The sequence below is a fragment of the Scatophagus argus genome, chromosome 23, assembly GCF_020382885.2.
Source record: "Scatophagus argus isolate fScaArg1 chromosome 23, fScaArg1.pri, whole genome shotgun sequence".
NCBI lineage: Eukaryota > Metazoa > Chordata > Actinopteri > Scatophagidae > Scatophagus > Scatophagus argus.
The window spans coordinates 15,198,152-15,219,055 of NC_058515.1; the positions used below are offsets into that span (position 1 = coordinate 15,198,152).

Genomic DNA, 20,904 nt, shown 5'->3' on the forward strand with positions numbered 1-20,904 from the left:
CCCCATAATAATAACACATCATGGTCATCCCAGTCCGGCCCTGTTTATAATCTAAAATATTTCTGAGATTTTTTTGCATTACGTTTGTCTCACTGCAGCATCATTGCCGTTGCTATGGTGACCCAAAGTTTAATCTGTTGAAACTGAGGTATGTGGTTTTCACAGACGTCTGCCAGCCAATCAGAGACCTTCACACACACACACTCACCTTCAGTGTGGCGAGAATTTCTCCAAACAGATGTTGAGCTTCCTGAGTGTCCGGTTCTTCAAAGTAGTCCGCCACAGAAACCACGACCCTGATAGCTCTGACGTTAGCACACACACCTGCAGAGACACAGACGACGCTGCGGTGACCACTGACATGAGGGTGGTGATGAAGATGAGTTTGTGCTGAGAGGACAGGTAGCAGGTCTCACTGTGGAAATGCAGGATGGCCTGACCGCTCACAGGTGTGTGCGTCAGGATCAGCGTTTCCAGACTCCTCAGTCCTGCTTTACACAGCTCTGTCGCCACCTGCAGGCCGAGGTCGGTAATACGCTCCAGCACCAACACCTGCAGCTCAGCGCAGCTACGCACTGCACGTGTGCGCACACACACACACACACACACACACAGGTTCACACACAGTTCATCATCTTCAAATCAAATCACAGTCAAATCATTTTAAAGTACAACAAAGATCACTGCACTGTGACTCACCCAAAGCAACCAATCCCTGAGTCCCACAGCTGGCCCCGCCCACACTGACTGAGCGGAGGTGTGGCCAGCATCGACCAATCGTCTGCAGGCAATGGTTTCCAAAACGAGTGGGTTGTTGGCTGCAGGACGTTGAGAGAGAGGAAGGAAAAAGGAGGGGGGCGGACGTAAAGTCGAGAACAGCTTTAGAGTTGTTTCATGTTCACATTTAATCAGTTTATTTGGTCCAATGAGGTAAAACTCATTCGGTTATGAACCTTCATGAAGGCTGGACTTATTACGAGCTGTTGTATTAGATTTGCTTCAGCCAGCTGAAACTGAATACCATTTAGGTCTGGATAAAGAGCCAAACCGGAGAGACAAAGATCCTGTTTTAAATGAGGACGTACTCTGAAGTGCAATCAGTATGTGTGCACTCACCAAGGGTGAGCTGGCGCCACCTGCAGGCCGATGATGTTCCTGCAGCCTGCACCCAGGGCCCAGAGAACCTCCTGACTGAGAGGATCTGACGAACTCCTGCAGGCACAAGCAGACAGGTAAGCAGACGGGCATGTAGACAGGTGAGCGGACAGGTACACGGACTCACCTGTATGTGAGCGTCCGCAGGTTCCTGCAGTAGCAGCTGGCGAGCCACAGCGTCCTGTCTGTGAGGATGTGAGGACACTGAGAGACAGACAGGTGGAGCAGGCTGCCCCCTGCTGACCGCAGCAGGGCCTCCACCCCGGGCTCCAGGCTGCCTCTGAGACAGGAAACACACACACATACGCTCATGTCAACTTCATCATCAGGTGCGTTTTCCTTCCTCCTGTGATCGGTTCTGACAGCAGGACTGTTGCCGTGGCAACACGAGTGTTTTGATTTGTTTTTCCAATGTAAAAGAGATCAAAGAAGCTTTTTCACTGTGTGCCACACTTAATCCCTGAAAGGCGTGTGTGTGTGTGTGTTTTGCTAGCTTTGTGAGGACAACACGGCCGGTGCTCATAATTTCAAAGGGCTGTTGCGAGGCTCAGGTTATAATCAGGTTTAGGGTTATGGGGTTTGGTTGAGGGTCCTCACAAACGCTGAGAGACGAAGGTTTGTGTGTTACCGAGTGTTCTTGTGGTAATCCTCTCGCGACTCGTCGGCTCGTCTGCTTCGAGGCTTCAGGTTGTTGAGAACCACCGACTGCGTCTGAGTGCACCACTGAGACAGGGTGCTCAGGAACTACACACACATACAAAGGAACATGCAAAATGTGGATTAATCCGCCACTGGAAATAGTCCCCAACAAATACCCTTTAATCCTCATCTTCTCTTTAAATAAGGAAGATACGATGAAGATGACGAAGTCGATAACTTTAACAACCAGACTGTCCAGACCAGGACAACAAAGACGTCCACATCAGTCACAGTCTAATGATAACATTTTGATGAAGATGATGAAGGCTCCCTTGCCTCAGCCGACACCCTGGCGTTCTCCAGCCGGAGGCGCATCCAAACCGCCGGGTGCCGAGCAACAAACCGCCAATCAGAGCACACCTCAGCCGCACACAGCAAGGAGTGTACGTCCAAATATGGAAACACGCAGAAAAGCCCCGCCCTCAGCCTCAGGGCGTCCGCCCCCAGATGTTTGTCGCTATGACAACGGGTGGGAGTGGAGCAGAAGGAGGAGGGGGTTTCTGCAAGGGAGGAACAAAGAGAAGGAGAAAAAAGAAATCCTGGCTTTTATTGTGAAGGAGCCACAGGAAGTGTTAACAAACAGTTAACAAACTGAGTGTACCTGAACCAGGTGTGTGTGTCTTGGCAAAATCAAGTCTCCTCATCTCAGCACAACTCCAGAATGCTTCCTCCTCTTCCTCCTCCTCCTCCTCCTCCTCAGTGCTGTGGTGACGATGGTTTCTTTTGGTCCACGTTCTCCCACTTCCTCCCTCGCCAAACCTGGAAACAAGAAGAACAGAAGGACGTGAGGCTGACAGACAAACGCGGAGGGAAATGAAGCCGAATGTCTCGTCGTCAGGGATGTAATCAACAGCTCGTGACGCTCAGAAACACTTTCTGGGACCCCCAACCCTGGAGTCTGAGTCACCATTCTGATGCGTTCAGGTACCTGTAGGGATGTTGGCTACGCAGCTGCTCTCCCAGTCTGTAGGAGCCTGAAACGCTGTAACTCCTCTGAAGCAGGAGGAGGAGGAGGAGGAGGAAGACAAGAGGAAATGAGACTTTAGAGAAGGAGGACGAGTCGACAAAAGAGCAGGAAATCAGGAGGAACTCGTGCTCAGGTGCTCTCACCCGGTTGCCGATGGTTTCCCGCATCTTGTTTGCGATGATGTCATCCGTGCTGCCGTCCAGACTGCGTCCTCCTCGGCCAGGTACAGGTGCGTCTCCCTCTGCGTGCGCGTACCTGCGGCCGTGGTGCGTGTGCGTGGTGAGCAGCAGTAACTGTCTCTCCGCGAGGTCGGCTCGCTCCAGCAGCGTCTCGATGAACACCTGGGAATGAACGAACACACACACACACACACACGTTACGGCTAACAGCCTGACTGTCACTTAACGCGTTTGGAAAGCGTGAAGCGGACGTTTCTCAGAGGAGGAAACTGAAGGAGGTGATCAGCGTCACCTGCAGTCGGCATTTGGCCTCGGCCTCCTTCTCTGCCGTGTCCCTCAGGAAACACTCGATGTCCACCATCTCCCTGTGAAACACACACACACACACACACACACAGGACTGATCGGATGTGTGTAGGATTTGTTTACATGTTCTTTAATTAAGACAGGAAATAACCGTCGGCGCTGATGAGTCACATAAAAACATGCAAAAACAGAAAACATGGAAAATCAACAACGATAAGCAGATACATGAAGCCACACAAACAGAGTGACTGACCTTACCAGCACACGCACACACACACACACACACACACACCCTCGGGGCAGCAGTGCCTCACTGTCATCTTACATTTGTCACCACAGCGAAGCACAGCTGAGTGTGTGTGTGTGTGTGTGTGTGTGTGTGTGTGTGTGTGTGAGAGAGCGTGTGTGTGTGTGTGTGAGAGCGTGTGTGTGTGTGTGTGTGCGTGTGTGTGTGTGTGTGTGCGTGTGTGTGTGTGAGAGCGTGTGTGTGTGTGTGTGCGTGTGTGTGTGTGTGTGTGTGTGTGTGTGTGTCCAGTGATGCAGACTAAACGTGACGTTGTCTCGGTGTCTGCATCATGTTGTGTTTCTGAGGTCAGCACATCCTGAGCAGACAGAAGCTCGTTTGCAGAACGTTTGTGTGTGTGTGCTGATCCCGGATCAGTTTTGAGACGCTCTTTCACACGCTCGGCTAACCGCGTGATACTAACTGCTGTCGTTCTCGCAGCTCTCTCTCCTTTCCTTCCAGATCTTTCTTCAGCTGCTCCATCATCTCCACGGCAGCAGACACCTGACAGAAAGCAAACAACACTAAATCTTTCAAAATAAAACTGCGAAACGTCTTCAGAAACATTGAAGTCGTGTTGGCAAAAAGAGGTGAAACGGCTGTGGTCACATCAGCCCCACCCACCTGTCTGGACAGGTAGGCTGCCCTCTCCTCCACTTCCTGTTTCTCACTCCTCAGCCGCTCCTCATCTCGCCTCCGCAGCTCCAGCTCCGCCTCCCTCCTCTGAAGCTCCGCCTTCAGTCGGCTCACGCGCCGGTTCACCCGCTCCTCCACCTCCGCAAACGTCCGTGCGATTTTATGATCCAGCCCCAACCCGAGCCTCTCCTCCAGCCCGATGCCCACCGACAGCCCCAACTCCAGGCCCAGCCGGACCGCCGCGTCACCGAGGGCCTTCCCGGGATGAGGCTGCAGAGAGCCGGGGAGGGCCAGGGCGGTGGAGGGCTCCTCCGGACGTCCCGCAGAAGAGGGGACGGAGCGGTGGCAGGGGCTGAACGTGTCCCCGAGCAGCTGCATGGAGGCGGCGGGTGAGGCGAGGTCCAGGCAGGTCAGCGGCAGGGAGCGGGTGTCCACGGCCAGAGGACGGCTCTGTGTCCGGGACGCAGCTTGGCCGGGCAGCGGGAGGAGAGCGCCGGGTCTGGAGCTTCTGACCCGAGCCTGAGGTGTCACAATAATTTGCTCCGGTCAGAGCAGCATTTCAAACGGCACAACATCACAGAGAGGCGATCAGCGATCCGACTGGGTCGCTTTTCCAGAGGAAATCGCCAAATTGTCAGCTTCGAGGCTTCAGCGTCTCAAACGTGTGGCGTCTCTTTGCCACACGCAACATTAAACTGAACGTTTGAGGCCGCTGGTCAGACAAACGAAGCGTGAAGACTTCGCCTCAGCTTCTGGACGTTTCTAACTGGTTTCTGAAATTCTATGAACCAAACGAGTCGATCAACACATTGACGGTTAATGAAAATAATCTCACGAACGAGTTACCTGCGACAGCACCAGCAGCGTCTCGTAGGTGTGCCGGATGACCAGGTGAGCCCGGAGCTCAGGTACAGACGAGAAACGAAAGCCGTCCCCACAGCGAGGACAAAAGTAGGGCAGCTCTGAGGAGGAGGAGGACGAGGAGGAGGAGGACGACATGCTTCACCACGGAGCTGCAGGCCTGGAAGACAAAACAGGAGCAGCTCAGAGAGCAGCAGACAGAGTGACCACAGCTGATGGCACAGAAAGACCTTGTGTGTGTGTGTGTTCCTGCTGCGCACACACACACACACACACACACACACACACACAGTCCTCAAGAAGGAATAAAAACTGGGTCAGTGTGTGTGTGTGTGCACTACATAATTGATTGTGTGGAGATGAAAATTTAATGAGACTTGAAATCTGTAGATTAAAAACAGCCAAGCTTCAGCCAAATGTGTGTGTGTGTGTGTCATCACTCTCTCACACACACACACACACACACACACACACACGCCTGTTGGAGCTGACATTAGTGGGACATGTGTGTGTGAGGCTAGTTGCCAAGTGAAGCATGCATCTTCCAACCCCCAGAGTGTGTGTGTGTGTGTGTGTCCTCGGGTCAACCCCATGCAGAGGAATGTGAGTCATGGATGGGTGAGCAGGAAGAAAGACCCGACTCCACGTTGTGGCTCCACCCCCCTCGGCTCTCCAGCCCCTCGTGAGCTGCTCAGGTGGGACTTCAGACCTCAGGTGTGAAGTCCACAGGACGACAAAGTCCAACGCCTGACGTGTTTACGGCGTGTGAAGCGCCTCAGCAGCCGTCGTGATGAACTCCTGACTCGCCATCCAGCATCAGCCGGAGCTGCAGCTAACAACTGCCTTCACTACCAGCCGTCCCACAGGAGGAAACTTTGGGTCAACAGAAAGGTGCAATCAGGGCGTTGCTGAACCCAAAGCGGCGTCTTCGGACCGCTCCTGTTGTCCCAAACCCAAAGACGACAAAGAGAAGCAGCAAATCCTGACATCTGACCGAAACAATTCATCGACTACCAAAATAAGCTGGAGACGAACTTCAATCGACTGATCGACTAATCGGCTCGGGCGCTAATTAGCATGTGTTAGCATGCTGACAACACGCTTATGGTGAAACAGATTCAACGGTTAAAACGGTTAAAACCTGAACGCACGTGCTCACCACACAGGATGTCCACAAAAAGACTTTCATTTACTGTCTTCGATCACATGTCTTTTATTTATTCATTTTCAGATAAACATTCATCTGTTTTTACAAAACAAACTCTTCAGCTGCGTGGCTGAGTCCCGACAGAATCAACTGAAACCCTGACGGGAAGTCATCAGCTGAGCCAGGAGCCTCTCACGAGGCTGTCGACCTGCACTTCATCAGCGGCTCTCTCACCTGTGCCGAACGGTGATCTGTCGGTGCGTCAGCTAAAACGCGTTGCCATGGTTTCCTCGTTTCCCGCTCAGGAATCCATCCTCGTGCGGCGGCGGATCGATCGGTCCAATCGAACGTACGGTGTCGGTCTCGTGCAGGAGCAGCGGCGGGAAACGTCGCGTGTGTGTGTTTCGCATGCATGTATGTTCCAACCGCCGCCCCACGCGCCCCCTCCCCTTGGCGTGTCGCCGCTGCTGCTGCTGACGTACACGCCGCGTGACGTGCGGGTCCTGATGTGGAGATGATGGCGGAGCAAGTTAAAGTACCAGCACCGCACGGTGGAAATACTGCGATACCAGTCAAGGTCCTGCATTCAAATCCTGAAGTATTCACAGTGAAAGTACTCACGGAGCAGGAGAGTTTTCAGTACGTCAACAACATGCTTCACTTTACCACACACACACACACACACACACACACACACACACTTGGATAAACACTGTAAAACGGAACTGAAGCAGGCTAATGAAGTGGAATAAAAATGTTTATCTCAAGTACAAAATGGTCCAAACACCTCACAGCTGTGCAGTAACCGAGTAACTGTACTTCCATTCCACCGGGGAATACTGCTTCATCAGGGAGCCGTAGTGTTCCTTCACGACCACTGGAGGGCGCCAAGAGGCCGTAGAGAGCAACTGACTTTAACGCTGCCGTACAGAGTGTGTGTGTGTGTGTGTGTGTGTGTGTGTGTGTGTGTGTGTGTAAATATCTGATCATATTTTATGGGTTTTTTCCATGTTAACAGTGAATTTATCTCCTAACAGTCACCATTTGTGTGTCTCTCCATCAGTCCAACACACACACACACACGACGTCACGACATAAACCAATCCGCCACTGAAAGTAGTCCCAGAGAAATGCACCGTTTCCTCCTGTGAAGGAAGCAGCGGTTTGTAGAAACTAACGAGCCTTCTGTAGAGGTTAAGCTAAAGATTAGCGACGCGTGAGAGCCACGGACAGGAAGTCCCAAAGTACTTCGGCTCGTGTCTGCGTGTGAGATTCGATGATTATAATAAACCCATGGGAGTCTTCACTGTGAAAGCTGGATGAAACTCGAGGCTTTGGGGCTGCTGTTACCGTGGCAACAGAACGACTGTTGATGAAGTCGTTGCCTGGCAACAGCAGCCTGTTGACGAACGGAACAGAAAGTTCACCGAAATCAGTTGAAGCTGAGGAAACAGACTGGACTCCACGTTGCTCTTTGTTTGTTTGTTTATTGACAGCAGCCACCATGCAGAACCAGGGCACATTAACCTGCACAGCCACGTGTGCCATCCCACAATGCATCAGTGCAACTCGGCCTGAGCCTCGCACCAACGCCGGAGCTTCAACCCGCACTGACACGTCTGATTGAAAAGCGTCTGGACAGGATTTACAGCCGTTTCATAGAAAAGTGACATCATCGCACACGTAACTGCCATAGAATAGAAATGTGGGCTGCGCACTATAAATATATACACTCTGGTTGTAAAACAGAGACACTGAGAGGTAGACAAACAATGTAGAAAAATAGAGATATTTTACAAACAACGATGTCAAAAATATTGGAGTCAAAACAGGAAACAGAATCACGACATTCTGACGTCAACATTTTCACAGTTTCTTCACTGTTCACGTCCTCATGCAGAAATGTCAAAGATCGATATTTACAAGCAAAACTTTCCCTCGGTTGTACGGACTGCTCCTTTAAAGTCCATCCACAGGTGATGATGTGGAGCACAGCAGGGTCTTCGGTTCGCACAGTCAGTCACAAGCAACAAGAAGCTTCTTAACACACAGCCAGCGGTTCAGAGCAGGAGCTGAGCCCGCTGGTCCAGGACCAGAACTGAGCACCATCAGGAAGTCTTTTCATCCACCTTCCTGACCGAATCCTCTTCATCAGCTGTGAATCCCCCCCTCCCCCACAGTCCTCCTGCAGTAACCAGCTTCATGACAGGAGCCACAATGTGGACTTCAGAGTCCTCTGAACACCTTTAAACACCTTCTCCTCTTCAGCCAAAGTCGCCCTTAGTGTGACGTCACATGGAGACGCATCTCTGACGCTTTCCGGTTAAAATCCTGAAGCTTTAACTTTTCTCCACAACGGCCTCGGCGGCCAACCACACGCAGCTGTTCACACGCCCGGCGCGTTCAACGCCAGGGAGTAGGCGGCCATCATCTGCGCGCGCAACTGCTGCTTGACGTGCACGCGCCCGTGCCTCTTTCTCTCGTCGCTGCGCGCGAAGCGTTTGCCGCACACATCGCACGAGAAAGGCTTTTCCCCCGTGTGCGTGCGCGTGTGCGTGGTCAGGTGGTCGCTGCGGCTGAAGCTGCGCGCGCAGATGGTGCACTGGAAGGGCTTCTGTCCCGTGTGGATGCGCACGTGCCTGTTGAGCTCGTCCGAGCGCGAGAAGCGGCGCTCGCAGCCCTGCACGGAGCAGGGGAAGGGCTTCACTTTGGGGCCGCTCTTGGCGGCGGCTCTTCTGCCCCCTCGCGGCAGTTTGGCGGCTCCTGCCGCGTGCACACTGTTGATGTTCACGATCGGGAGCGCGCCCTGCAGGAGGGAGGAGAGGAGCTGGGCGTCCAGGGTGGAGGGGAGGGTGGAGGGGGAGAAGAGCAGGTTGCTCCCGCTCTGCACGAGCTCCGTCTTGACTACAGGTCTACTGATGACGTAGCTGGTGGGGTCTCCCCCGGTCACCGGTGCAGCCGCCAAACTTTTCAGCCAGTCCTCCAGCCCCAGCGGCTCCTGCTTCACCTCACAGCCGGGCTTCAACTCGCCCTGGCCGGCCTCGGAGCTCAGCAGGGAGTCGATGAAATCAGCCACATCCACCTGTTGCTCCAGAGCCGGCAGCGGGAGGAGGGAGTCCGCGCTGGCCGGGCATGAAGCGTCGTTCCCGACCACTGAAGACTGTCCACACCCGCTGCTGCAGCTCGAGGTCACAAACTCGCTCTTGACCACCACCGGCTGTGAAACGGGGACCGGGGGCAGCTGCTGGGCTGCGGCCAGCGGCGGACAGACGCTCAGGTCAGAGCTGGGAGCCACGCAAGGAGATGGAGCGAAGACCGGGGGCGAGGTGGAGGCTGCGGCTGCGGGGGATGGGCTGCTGTCGCCCTGCTGCTCCATCTCGGTGCAGATCCCGACGATCTCTGTTATCATGTTGAGGATCGCGTCCGCGGTGCTGCTGAGCCCCGCTGCTGCCGATGTCGGCTCCGGCTCGGTGAAGAAGCTGCCGGTGTAGCCGAGGGAGGGCGAGAGCGTGTCCGAGGAGCAGTCGCTGAAGTCGGAGAAGAAATCTGAGTCAGAGGCGTCAGTTCCCGGAGAGAAAACTGAGGGGAGAGAAGAGAGGGAGGGGGTGTTATTGTCATTGCATAATCCCTGTTCAGTGGGCAGCTGCCTACACAGTGAAAATCAATATGAAGTGAAGATGCTGCTGCAGCCTGCATACGACTGCACCGCGCTGCACTGTGAGCTGTCATTACTGTTACTGTGCTGGAAGCGTGCGCATCAGTTACGTAACACATGCACATCAAATTAACCATCAAACACCGGACACACAGCCTGCTGTTATTGATCTGTTATCGATGAACACACACACCTTGGCAGAAAGGTGATCCCACGTCAGAGTCTGCTCCGTCGCTGGGGCTCGAGCCCACACTGTCCACCCAGGCGCTGCACGCGTCCTCAAACTCCGACATGAAGCTGTCCTCGCGCTCCAGAAGCATTGCGTGAACTCTAGCGGGCGGCTGCTGCTTGTGCGTGGAAGTGTAGCAAACGTTTCACCGGACGGTGTCAGGTGGATAAACTGACTGACGCTGCTCGGTCGGGACGGGGATTCCCTCGCGGCGTTAAAAGATCTCGTTATTAAATCCGTGACCGGAGCTGTCGGTGTGTTCCGTTAGTCCGCTCGGTGATGCTGAGGATGCTGGGTTCCCTCTGCTCGCTGCCCGTTTTATACTCTCCGTCTCCTAGGTAACTCCCGTGCTGGTCTTATTGGTCGGCACCGGCACGAGGGATTCCCCCCGCCGCGAACTTCGTAGCTGCCCAAACATGGGCTGCATCCGGCTGTGACGGCGGGTATCCCCATACCATAAAAGGACAGGCGGGAGAGAGACGTAGACACGAGGGGAGAGAGGGGTTTCCTCCACTGCGGCAACGGAGCGGCTGGGAGGGATTATACAAGCTGCTGGGTCCATACAGGGAGGGAGGTGGAGGACAGGAAGGATGGATGAGTGCAGGGATGCAGCAGAGGATGGAGAGACAAGAACAGAGAGAGATGCGTCCCAGTCGTTGTTATTGACGCATTTCTAAACAGCTCATATGAGGCGTCGCCGTGGGACAGTTTGCCCCGAGTGTAGCCGCGCAGGCGGACCACAGAGGGACTGACTGCTGCACTTTGTCTACAAGGCAGAAATAAGAAATAAAGTCCCCGTGGTGTTATCGGGGTCATTTGTACAATCCACACAAACACATTTTCGTGCCATTTCCTTTTTAAAAATGACTCAGCAGTTTCCATGAACAGATCATTTGCCTGCACGCCTGTTCGCTAAACCATTCTATGACATGGTTTGCACACTCAAAGACGGGAGGAAAACGTGCAGTAGCAAAAATATTTTAGCACATTTGGGGTGGAAGATGCCTCAGCAAAGCATGCTGGGACATTTGATTTTGCAGCCATGTATTCCATCATGTCACGCTCATAAATAAACGCAGGATGAGACGGGTCGTAACCAGGGGACATTTTGCTGGTGAACGCAACCAGCTCTGCTCCACAGGCTCTGGTGGTTACATATTACTGTCCACAGGTGACATTCCTGCACATCAGCCGCTGTCGCCATGGAAACGGGAGAAGTTATATCAGAAGCAGTCAGAAATAGAAGCTGCTTCTCGACCTTCTGTTATTGTCGTTGCAATTTTACATGAAACTGACTGCATTATTAGCAGCAGAATGAACATTAAGGTCTGTTCACACGCTTTTACTTCAGTAGCATTTCCATTTTGCAGGCAGCTCGTCATAGATAAAGGTGAAAATGTTTAACAGTCCACAGACATAATGGCAGCTCTGTGAGGCTAAAGGCTAAGCATCAGCATGCTAAGAAGAAGAATAACTTTATTGACAGTATATATATTTTTACACACACACACTGAATTCGTCTTCTGCATTTGACCCATCCTTAGTTGAACACACACATGCAACACCCGGCAAATTACATGCAGTGAAACACACACAGGAGCAGTGGGCAGCATCAAGCGCCCGGGGAGCATATTGGGGGGTTAAGTGCCTTGCTCAAGGGCACATCAGCCGGCTAATGAAGGGGGGGAGCATTTTATCGCATTAATCACTCCACCACACCCAAATTTTTCCTGCCCGTCCGGTGGGGGAATCGAAACGGTGACCCTCCGATCACAAGCCGCTTCTCCAACCTCGAGGCCACGGCTGCCCCCATTTTGGTAACATCCTGATGTCTAGTAGGTGTAACGCTAACCACGTTCACCATGTTGGCAGGATAACATTTGCTAATAAGCAGGAAACACAAAGCCCAGCTGAGGCTGATGGGAATCTCAATGGTTTTGCAGGTATTTGTCCATAAACCAAAGTGTTGACTTGACGGTGGTACCAGTTCCCACCCACACACCCGTCTGAGCCAATCAGAAGCTGTGCTCACTTGTCAATCATGACGTTTCAGCCCTGTTTTGTAAATAGCATCATCTAGCTTTTTAAAACTCAGCTGATCAGAAAAACAAACACTCGAACATCAGCATGGTAAGAACTACCTAAAACAACAGAAACAATCTTCAGGAAATATTTATTTGATGTGACCTTTGAGCTTTTATTTGCTAACATGAGGGGGAGGGGCTTACTGTTTACATCAACACAGAGTGGTTTTGAGCAGCATCTAGTGGTCAACAGAGGAAGTGCAGCTGTAAGCACTGACTGTACACGAATATTTCAGGTGCTCTGTACCTGTGTACTGATACCGCTCCCCTCTTCAGCAGCCGTGGTCGGGTGCTGCTTACGTTTGCGTTTGCACCCGCAGTCACAAAAATAACCACGTGAGCAATCAGGCTGCTGACCGACGGATGACGACGCAGAAGACAGAAACTCCTCTCGCATGAGCGTGTGAGCCGACTATATCGAGATGCGGGGATGATTAGTGTTTGTGTGTGTGTGTGTGTGTGTGTGTGTGCGGGGGGGGTTGTTGAGGTAAGAGAGAGACGGTTGCCATGGTGCTGTGCCACCTTCTGTTCCCTCCACCTGTTACAAATAACACACACAGCCACATTAACGTGTTGTAGCATCAGAAACTCTCTTGCCTTCAGCTTCTGTCGTCTTCAGCCACTGACGCACTCTTTGTTCATCTGTCGCATAAACCGGCCGTGAAAAGTAGCGCACCAGTTTAACGTGTAGCTGCTCTAACACCGTCACAGTTGAACAGGGTCAACATCACTGCAGCAGAGCAAGACAGACCTGAAGTTTTTATTCCACACATTCTTCTTCCTTGGCAAAACCCCAAGCCTACATTACCCACACTGCATCAAGACCACCAACGGCTGGAGTAACGGTGTTCATCAGAATGTTTCACACTGCAGTTCCACTAATGTCCACTAGATGCTGCTCAAGAATACTGACTGCAGGGGGTAACCTCCATCTTCTCAGAAATATTAGTTAGTTAATTAGTGGATTTGATGTACATGCATTTGTCAGATTCGTAACATTATTTTTCCACGACGGAGAAGTTGCCTTCCACTGATTAATGCATGAAGAACAGTGTGGTAGCACTGGTCAGTCTTACTCACCTGGAGAAAACAGCTACGCCGTCTGTGACTGGGAGGAGGAAGCGGCCCAGATGATGTAGCAGTGATGTCATCACGGCGCCATCTCCGTCTCCGTTTGAACCCTACAACTTCAAAAACAGAAAGCCTGCGTTATGAAGCGGAGGAGCGGAGTTTGAAAGCCGTGGTCGTCTATCTGACAGGTTGACTGGTGAATGTTGCACTGGAGTTGCATCATGGGAAATGTAGGGTTCAGTTTTTTCATCCGGCTCAGACTGTTATTTCTTAAACGTGTCTGTGGGGAGCCCCCAAACGTTATGACGGCACACTCAGTAGATTTACTCAAAGTTTTGACATGTTTTTGTTGATTAAATATTTCCATTTTATGCTACTTAACACATTTGCACATTTCAGAGGAAAACTTGATAAACAACACAGAGTTTAAGAATCAGAGTCTCCCCTTCGTGTTTGCCTGAAGGAAACTGAAGCGTCTGACGTGCTCTCTCGCTCATTTAAGGTTGCCACGACAACCAGTGACATGCAGCCTGATAACGCCAAGGTTGGTTGACCAAGATAAACACACACACACATACACACTAAGTGCTGAAGAGAAATTCCTGAGAGACTTTCTCTGAAGAGTTACAGAGTCCATGTGGTGAATCAGGTCCAGTTCTCGGCCCTGCTGGTGTCTGCCGGGCTGCCGGATCCTGACAGGGTCGGTTCAGCCAGTCTACGCTCAGGTGCTGAGCCTTCACTCATTTCTCAGCTGAAAGCAGAATCAATCAAATAACACACACACACACACGTTCAGGGTGAGGACACACTCACACAGTAACAACACACACACACACACACACACACACACACACACACACCTTTGACCTGTCCAAGGTCTCTCCATGTGATAGGGACTAAAACCAGGGACTCTTCAGCCTCACTCTTCACTCCATCAGAGCCATGTTCACGCATCTCCTCTCCTCTCTGTCCACCTTCCTCTTTCCTCTCTCCCTCCTGCACTTCCTCCTCGTCTTCTTCATTGTTCTGGCAGTGGTCGTCCTCCTCGTCGCCAACCGGTCCATTTCTGAAACCAAACCTCGGGCGGCCATCCCCTGCCTGCCGTGGCTCCCCATCCTGGGCAGCCTCCCCTGGCTGGGTGGAGGCCTGCCTCCTCACCTCCTCTTCATGCAGCTGGCCCACAGGTGAGAACGCTGAACCTCATCACAGGTTTACCGTTGTTTTCTACTGTCCTTTAAAAGGTCCAATCATTTGTGCAAGAAGTAGTACTACTAAAATAACTCGTTTTACTACTACCACAGCTACAATATTAAAGAGATCATAAAATAATTGAGTTTATTACATAATGTGTGACAATCTCATCTGTTGCTGTAAGAACAGCAGAGAAGTCCCGACGGACGAGAAACTCGTGTAGTACACACTACTACACAGTACTGTTTTAGTGTATTTGGTTCCGTGATGTGTGTTTCAGGTACGGTTCTCTGTTTGCTCTGTACGCGGGTCCCCACTACACTGTGGTGGTCAACAACCATCAGCACGCCAGAGAGGTCCTCCTGCAGAGAGGGAGGGACTTCGCCGGACGGCCGAGCATGGTGAGACACGCAGAGAGACATGCAGAGACACACCCGGTGGAGGTTTGAGTCAAAGGTGGTGAAGCTGTGCTGTGCTGTGCTTACTTGTATGTTCATTCGTCCTCGGCGGTCTCCTGCGCAGGTGACCACCAACCTGTTGACCAGAGGAGGTAAAGACATCGCCTTTGCAGACTACTCTCCTCTCTGGAAGTCTCACCGCCGCCTCGTCCACAACTCCTTCACTCTGTTTGGAGAAGGAACCAGCAGACTGCAGGACATCGGTACTCTGCGTCCATCCATTTGCTTTAGCTTTCAGTGGCAATCGCTCAGTCTCCTGAAGACAAACACACCCAACAGTCATCATCCTTTCACCTTCAGAGGACAAGCCAGTTTTCCCCGTCACACCTACAGGCACTGAACACATCACGCACCAAATGACGACAGATAATACAATCTGATGAATTACTATGGAGAGTCAACACAACCGCATTTAAAACCAGCACCAAGCCGACATTTTCAAGTCTTCACTACTCATTCAAAGATCGAGCAAGAAACTCGAACGAGATGTTCCCCATCGTTCAACTTTCAAATCCCATGAAAACTTGCTCAACTTTATTATTTATTCAACTTTATTTATTTCAAAGTTTGTTCATATGTAAGTCAATGGGGAAAACCATCCAAACACACTCATCTTCAACCTCTCCTAAGCCCCTCAAACATTCACACAAAACATCATTCAGACTTTAACACATCCACAGATAGATAGATAGATAGATAGATAGATAGATAGATAGATAGATACTTTATTGATCCCAAGGGAAATTCAAGAAAAAAATGAGGACTTTCTCATATGAATTAATCTCTTTCAAATCATCCATAGTTTTCACACAGTTAAAGTTTCATGTTATGTTCAGCCCTTCTCATGAAAAGACATGAAAAAGGCATTTAAAAAGACGTCACCATGGAAACCAGTGCGTGAACCCGAGCGCACAGGTGACTGAGATGAGCCAATTAAACAAACAAACGTAAACACACACAACCTTAAACTAAAACGCGCACGGATATGCTGACATTTTTCCAAGTTTTATCTGCTCGTTTACACCATTCAGACAGAAACTCCATTAAAACATTCAAACGTCCACATCTTTGTCGCGTCATCAAGTGCTTTCCTGTTCCCCGTCACTAATTAGACACCTCCCCATCCTTTGAAACACCAAATCTAGTTTCATCTTGATGTCGTGATTTCAGTCAAAACAAAACCAACGCAGTGATAATAAAACAGCTTTGTCTCATTGTTTACCTCAGCCAGGTGGAAGCTCGGCGTCTCGCTGCGTTTGTACAGCTCGCAGCACGCGGGAGAAAAGTGGGCGCCATTTTGATTTGAATCGCGGCCTGTTGCTGACGTGAACGCAGCTTTCCATTTTTCAAAATAAACCTTTATTTAAAATAGATGCAGTTACAAAAAACATCCACAGGTGGTTGTACGTAATTTGAAGCAGCCGGCAAATTTCATGAAATTCATTCTCTGAAGTTCATTTTAGATATTCATTTAAAAATATAAACTATAATATAAATATAAATTAAAAAAATTCTCCTGAGCTTTTTCGTGTTTAAAAATCTTTATTTAAGGTGACAGACTTTGACTTTAAAACAATTAAATGTTTGGAGGGAAAGGATATTATTTTTATGTAAAAATGATGAGCTATTAAAAAATATTGATTTTTGCTGATTACATATTGATAATTACCCACTTCCACTACCTTCACCTGATGAAGACCACCAATGGATGATTTGTCGTCAGTCAATGTCACACAATATTTTCTTTTCTTTTTTTCCGGTGTCCATGTGAAATATTTTTACATGTGCATTGCAGAGACAAACTTAAATGCACTTTATTGTGCCGAGTGTTGGGTTCATTATTTCCAATTTTACAAATAATTTAAATGCAATTCAAGCAATTATTAGTCAATTTTCTTGTTTAAAAAGAGAAGACTGAAATAAAAAATAATACAAAATCAAATATTAAAGTTTCACTCTTTGGCATAACCTTTTAAAAAATGGTCTAGAGCGAATCTGGCACATGTCAGTGGTTCATTTCCCCAGTTTCTCCCCCAGTCTTCCAAGTCTTCAGCAGCTTCCACATACATCATGTTCCAAAGCAGCTGTCACACTGTGAAAGCTGTATACTCCATGTCATTTCCCTCTCCAGTTCTGTCTGCAGTGGACTGTCTGTGTGCTGAGCTCTTGTCCAACGGGTCGCGTGGTTTTGACCCATCTCCCGCGGTGACAAGGGCCGTCACCAATGTTGTGTGCACACTGGTGTTCAGTGCCACCTATTGCCATGGCGATGCTGAGCTGCAGGAGGTGATTCGATACAATGACGGGATCGTGCAGACAATCACCAGAGGAGGACTGGTGGACATTTACCCCTGGATGAAGGTATGTCCAACCTAAACCTGATTCTAAACCCTCAAACTGACAAATGGATACATTCACACTCCATTCTCCAAAAATGTTCATGTATCGTGTCCTGATAAAGCTACAAGAACAAACTACATGCACAATAACAGTCTTAGTCCCTCAGGTCTTTCCTAACAAGAGTCTCAGTAAGCTGAAGGAGTGTATCACCGTCAGAGACCGACTGCTGTCACACAAACTGGAAGAGCACAAGGTAGGCTACCGTGAGGCATTGAATCCCCTTGAATGGAACTAAAACTGCAGTTTCTCCTGAGGGTGACACTAGTGGAGATGCCATGAGGTAATTAGAATCTAAACAATACTGAGTAATCTTCTCCGGAACACAAATGCAGTATTTCCTCAGACAGTCGCTGCAGGCCTTTATCTGAAGAAGGCTTGTATTAGAGACAGGCTTTAACTTCTTAATGCTTTTATTGTGAAATATTTACAGGAACATGTTCTTGAAAATTCATTATTTGTACCATTCCCACACAGTACTTTAAATGCACTTACTGCCATCTTGTGGCACTTGTAAGATACTATAAAACACAGCTTGCTCACATTTCAAAGAGCTAACATTTCAAACAAGATAATAAAGTTTTGAACAAATATTAACTCGTCAAACAAGAAAACATTTTGAAAACTGATCTGAAATCAGGACAGACTCATTAAAACTCCAAGATGAACTGCTCACAGAAACCCACACCACATCTGTGACCCGTGTTCAGGCATCACTGAGTGACGGTGACCCCCATGATCTTCTGGATGCCTTGATAAAGGGCCAAATGGACAGCGGCCGGGGTCCGAAACCGTCTGGGTCGGAGGATGAGAGGATAACAGATGACCATGTCCTGATGACTGCGGCGGAGGCTTTTGGGGCCGGAGTTGAGACGACATCCACCACACTGCTGTGGATCCTGGCCTATCTGCTGCACCATCCAGAGGTATGGAGGTATTAATGCTAGTGTGAAAATCATGTTTTGGGTCACCAGTTTTAAAGTTTTACAGTAAATAAAAGTGTGCTTCCACTGAAGCTGGCAGTATTAGGTGTTTACCTAATAAGTCCAGTGCTGCTGAAATAAGCTGAACACTGACTGGCCACTGTGCCCTGCGCCCTGCAGGTCCAGGAGCGCGTGCAGAAGGAGCTAGACGAGCACGTGGGAAGTGAGCGCCCGGTGTGTGTGTCCGACCGCAGCCGGCTGCCGTACCTGGACTGTGTCATCAACGAGGGGATGAGGATCCGTCCAGTTAGCCCTGTGCTGATCCCACACACCGCCATGACTGACAGCAGGTTGGCCTGCCCTGAAATACGATTTATAGACATAACAGTGACTCAAGAACTTAATCAACAGATCAATCAATACTAAAGATAATTGGTGGGTGCAGCAATGTTAAACATATGCACACAAACCCTCTCCCTCTCCTGCAGTATTGGAGGTCATCCTGTCCGTCGTGGGACTCGTGTCTTGGTCAACATGTGGTCGATTCATCACGACCCCCAACACTGGGACAAACCCGACCTGTTCAACCCAGGTAAAACACACACAAACACAAACGCAACCACCTCGGAAATATACTGAAATTCCAAAAGAGCACATGAACCCAGCACTTGTTTTCCTGCCTTTCCAGATCGTTTCCTTGACGACCATGGCCAGCGGGTCACACCCTCCTGCTTCCTTCCGTTCGGGGCGGGACCTCGAGTCTGCGTCGGTGAATCATTAGCCAGACTGGAGCTCTTCCTTTTCCTGTCCTCCCTGCTGCAGCGAATGAGTTTCAGGCTGCCAGACGGGGCTCCCCCACCTAACCTGCAGGGGCAGCTGGGCGTGGTCTGGCAGCCATTACGTTACAAGGTCATCGTCACCCCAAGGGCCGGATGGGAGGGCACGGCAAAATGAAAAGGGTGTAGGACTTATAGTCAAGCTGAATGGCAAGAGTGGAGAGGAATGCAAAAATACAATTTTTGTTGTTTCGCTAACGTTTTACACAAGTAAAAAAACAAACGTTATGATGTTGTCTTTATATCCTCTTGTCTGTCACAACAATTACTATTTACAACATGCAGAGTTAGCTAACAGCTCCCCGTAGCAGCTGTGATGACATTAAAATACATACAATGCAAAGATAATTTTGTCACAGCTAGACAATGTTAGCTAAATTTGATCTATAAAATCTTTCCCATTCAGTGTAAAGAAAAGCTATATGAGATACATGGCTAATTGTGCAAGTTAAAGTCAGTTGGCTAGCAAAAACCTTGACAAGTTTTACAGTACAAGCAGATTAGCATCAAAAGGTAGTGTTACGCTCGCTTGCAGCTACATTGCTCCAGCTTCACCAACTTTGCAGCCACAAGCAAATGCTATGCTAGCTTATTCAAAAACAAACAACAAAATTCAAGGTTTAAGCCATTTACAACAGGAACTATATATAAAGTGTTCAGTAGATGGAAGGTGAGTTTTTTTTCATTTCTCCTTAATGGGTTTCTGTTTTTTATGAATGAATATTTCAAATTTAGCAATCTTTTGACAGAGAGTTGAGGTGTAAGTCAATATAATTTGTCACCATTACTGTTTTTTAACCAATAAATAACAGATCAACTCAGTGCGGTGATGGCGTTTTGTTTTCATTATCAGTATCAGCTAAATGTGGTTCTGCTGTTTGAACAGAGACAGACGAGTGGTTGATTTGACGGTTTTATTTAGTATATCTTCACACACTTTTAGAACAGGCTGGTTTAGTTAAGTCACACACATACATCCACACATACACACACACTATTAATTTAGTAGTACTAATAATTAGCATTGTTATTATCATAATAGTAAGGGACTTTAAAGATAATCTCTTCACTGCCTCCTTCGACTCCTCTGACAGAAACCTCATGCAAACAGGAAGGACAGCAGAGAAGAGATGAAGGTCCGACAATAGGAGCAACATACGGACGTTTCAGTAAATTAAATAACTTTTTCAAACACCACAGGTGAAGCTGCTCCTCATGGAACAGATGAAAGCTGATCAAAGAGCCAAAATGGTAAACACTGAACGAGGCCAAAATCGACAGTTGTCTAAAACTTTGACTGGTTTCACATTTCAATCAGGATTGGTTTTCTATAGAAGGCTGATGCTCCAGTGTTTATCTCTCATCCCAGGAGATCTCAAAAATATGTCTCCTTTAAGCTACAGCTGAAGGTAAACAACTCGACCTTGTGCATGGTTTCTGAATGCAAATGGGCCTTTTCACATTAAATTTTGAACCAGTTTAATGTCTCCTCGGCCCTGTGTCTGATAGCTGAAGTGCACACGATGACTAAACCAATGAAAGTTCACACCACAGAAGAACTTCTGCAGCATGACCTCATGACAGATTTCCATTTTCATCCTGGATATCCGCACCATGATGCACCATTCAGACTTGTGATGCAGTTATTTCTACACGAAAGGAAGTGCTTCAGTACCTGTGACCTCCACCATTTGTCTCCAGCAATCTGTAAAAGTCTTAGTATTTTGTTCTTGACTTTGGTGACCAAATCAAAATTTTCTGCAGCTGTTTCACAGTATAAAGAGTTCATCAACTGGCAGCAGATATCAATGTGAGGGAAATCATTTT

General features: G+C 49.2%; 3 protein-coding genes and 1 long non-coding RNA gene across 11 annotated transcripts in view; 1 reads left to right on the forward strand and 3 right to left on the reverse strand.

Moving 5' to 3' along the window:
• Positions 1-16,322, reverse strand: part of LOC124054282 (F-box only protein 41-like) — a 17,524-nt gene extending 1,202 nt beyond the window's left edge. For 3 of the 8 annotated variants that reach the window (XM_046380082.1, XM_046380081.1, XM_046380080.1), the window contains exons 1-16: positions 14,949-15,085; positions 13,282-13,388; positions 5,072-5,246; positions 4,214-4,744; positions 4,014-4,093; positions 3,293-3,365; positions 2,965-3,162; positions 2,783-2,847; positions 2,456-2,613; positions 2,131-2,354; positions 1,784-1,899; positions 1,283-1,435; positions 1,117-1,212; positions 700-818; positions 417-575; positions 209-324 (exon numbers count right to left, since the gene is read on the reverse strand). In XM_046380082.1, coding sequence (XP_046236038.1) covers positions 209-324; positions 417-575; positions 700-818; positions 1,117-1,212; positions 1,283-1,435; positions 1,784-1,899; positions 2,131-2,354; positions 2,456-2,613; positions 2,783-2,847; positions 2,965-3,162; positions 3,293-3,365; positions 4,014-4,093; positions 4,214-4,744; positions 5,072-5,224 — 2,241 coding nt within the window. In that variant the 5' untranslated portion in view covers positions 5,225-5,246; positions 13,282-13,388; positions 14,949-15,085. Of the gene's footprint in view, positions 1-208; positions 325-416; positions 576-699; positions 819-1,116; positions 1,213-1,282; positions 1,436-1,783; positions 1,900-2,130; positions 2,355-2,455; positions 2,614-2,782; positions 2,848-2,964; positions 3,163-3,292; positions 3,366-4,013; positions 4,094-4,213; positions 4,745-5,071; positions 5,247-5,795; positions 6,054-6,467; positions 6,875-13,281; positions 13,389-14,132; positions 14,319-14,948; positions 15,086-16,143 lie in introns of those variants that run through there. The other 5 variants (XM_046380083.1, XM_046380085.1, XM_046380086.1 and 2 more) reach the window with 5 other exon arrangements.
• LOC124055047 (early growth response protein 1-like) lies at positions 8,620-10,208 on the reverse strand. Its single transcript, XM_046381642.1, has 2 exons — positions 10,082-10,208; positions 8,620-9,812 (listed from the first exon to the last, which is right to left on the reverse strand). The coding sequence occupies exons 1-2, from the start codon at positions 10,206-10,208 to the stop codon at positions 8,620-8,622; spliced, it is 1,320 nt and encodes a 439-aa protein (XP_046237598.1).
• LOC124054298 (steroid 17-alpha-hydroxylase/17,20 lyase) lies at positions 14,153-19,899 on the forward strand. Its single transcript, XM_046380131.1, has 9 exons — positions 14,153-14,456; positions 14,744-14,864; positions 14,986-15,124; positions 17,053-17,282; positions 17,428-17,514; positions 18,029-18,244; positions 18,422-18,591; positions 18,730-18,833; positions 18,930-19,899. Exons 1-9 carry the CDS (start codon positions 14,215-14,217, stop codon positions 19,193-19,195), a joined length of 1,575 nt encoding a protein of 524 aa, XP_046236087.1. The 5' UTR covers positions 14,153-14,214; the 3' UTR covers positions 19,196-19,899.
• On the reverse strand, positions 18,092-18,953 carry LOC124054337. Its single transcript, XR_006842350.1, has 3 exons — positions 18,712-18,953; positions 18,509-18,602; positions 18,092-18,229 (listed from the first exon to the last, which is right to left on the reverse strand). It is a non-coding gene; the product is annotated as an uncharacterized LOC124054337 (long non-coding RNA).
• Positions 19,900-20,904: the final 1,005 nt, after the last annotated feature.

What these genes read in the sequence shown, in the direction of transcription:
- LOC124055047 (XM_046381642.1), bottom strand. Translation starts at nt 10,208, where the DNA reads ATGCTTCTGGAGCGCGAGGACAGCTTCATGTCGGAGTTTGAGGACGCG. An exon ending in GGGATCACCTTTCTGCCAAG is followed by an intron (nt 9,813 to 10,081) that starts GTGTGTGTGTTC and finishes CTCTCCCCTCAG; the next exon opens with TTTTCTCTCCGGGAACTGAC.
- LOC124054298 (XM_046380131.1), top strand. Translation starts at nt 14,215, where the DNA reads ATGTTCACGCATCTCCTCTCCTCTCTGTCCACCTTCCTCTTTCCTCTC. An exon ending in TCGCCGGACGGCCGAGCATG is followed by an intron (nt 14,865 to 14,985) that starts GTGAGACACGCA and finishes TCTCCTGCGCAG; the next exon opens with GTGACCACCAACCTGTTGAC. An exon ending in ACCGCCATGACTGACAGCAG is followed by an intron (nt 18,592 to 18,729) that starts GTTGGCCTGCCC and finishes CCTCTCCTGCAG; the next exon opens with TATTGGAGGTCATCCTGTCC.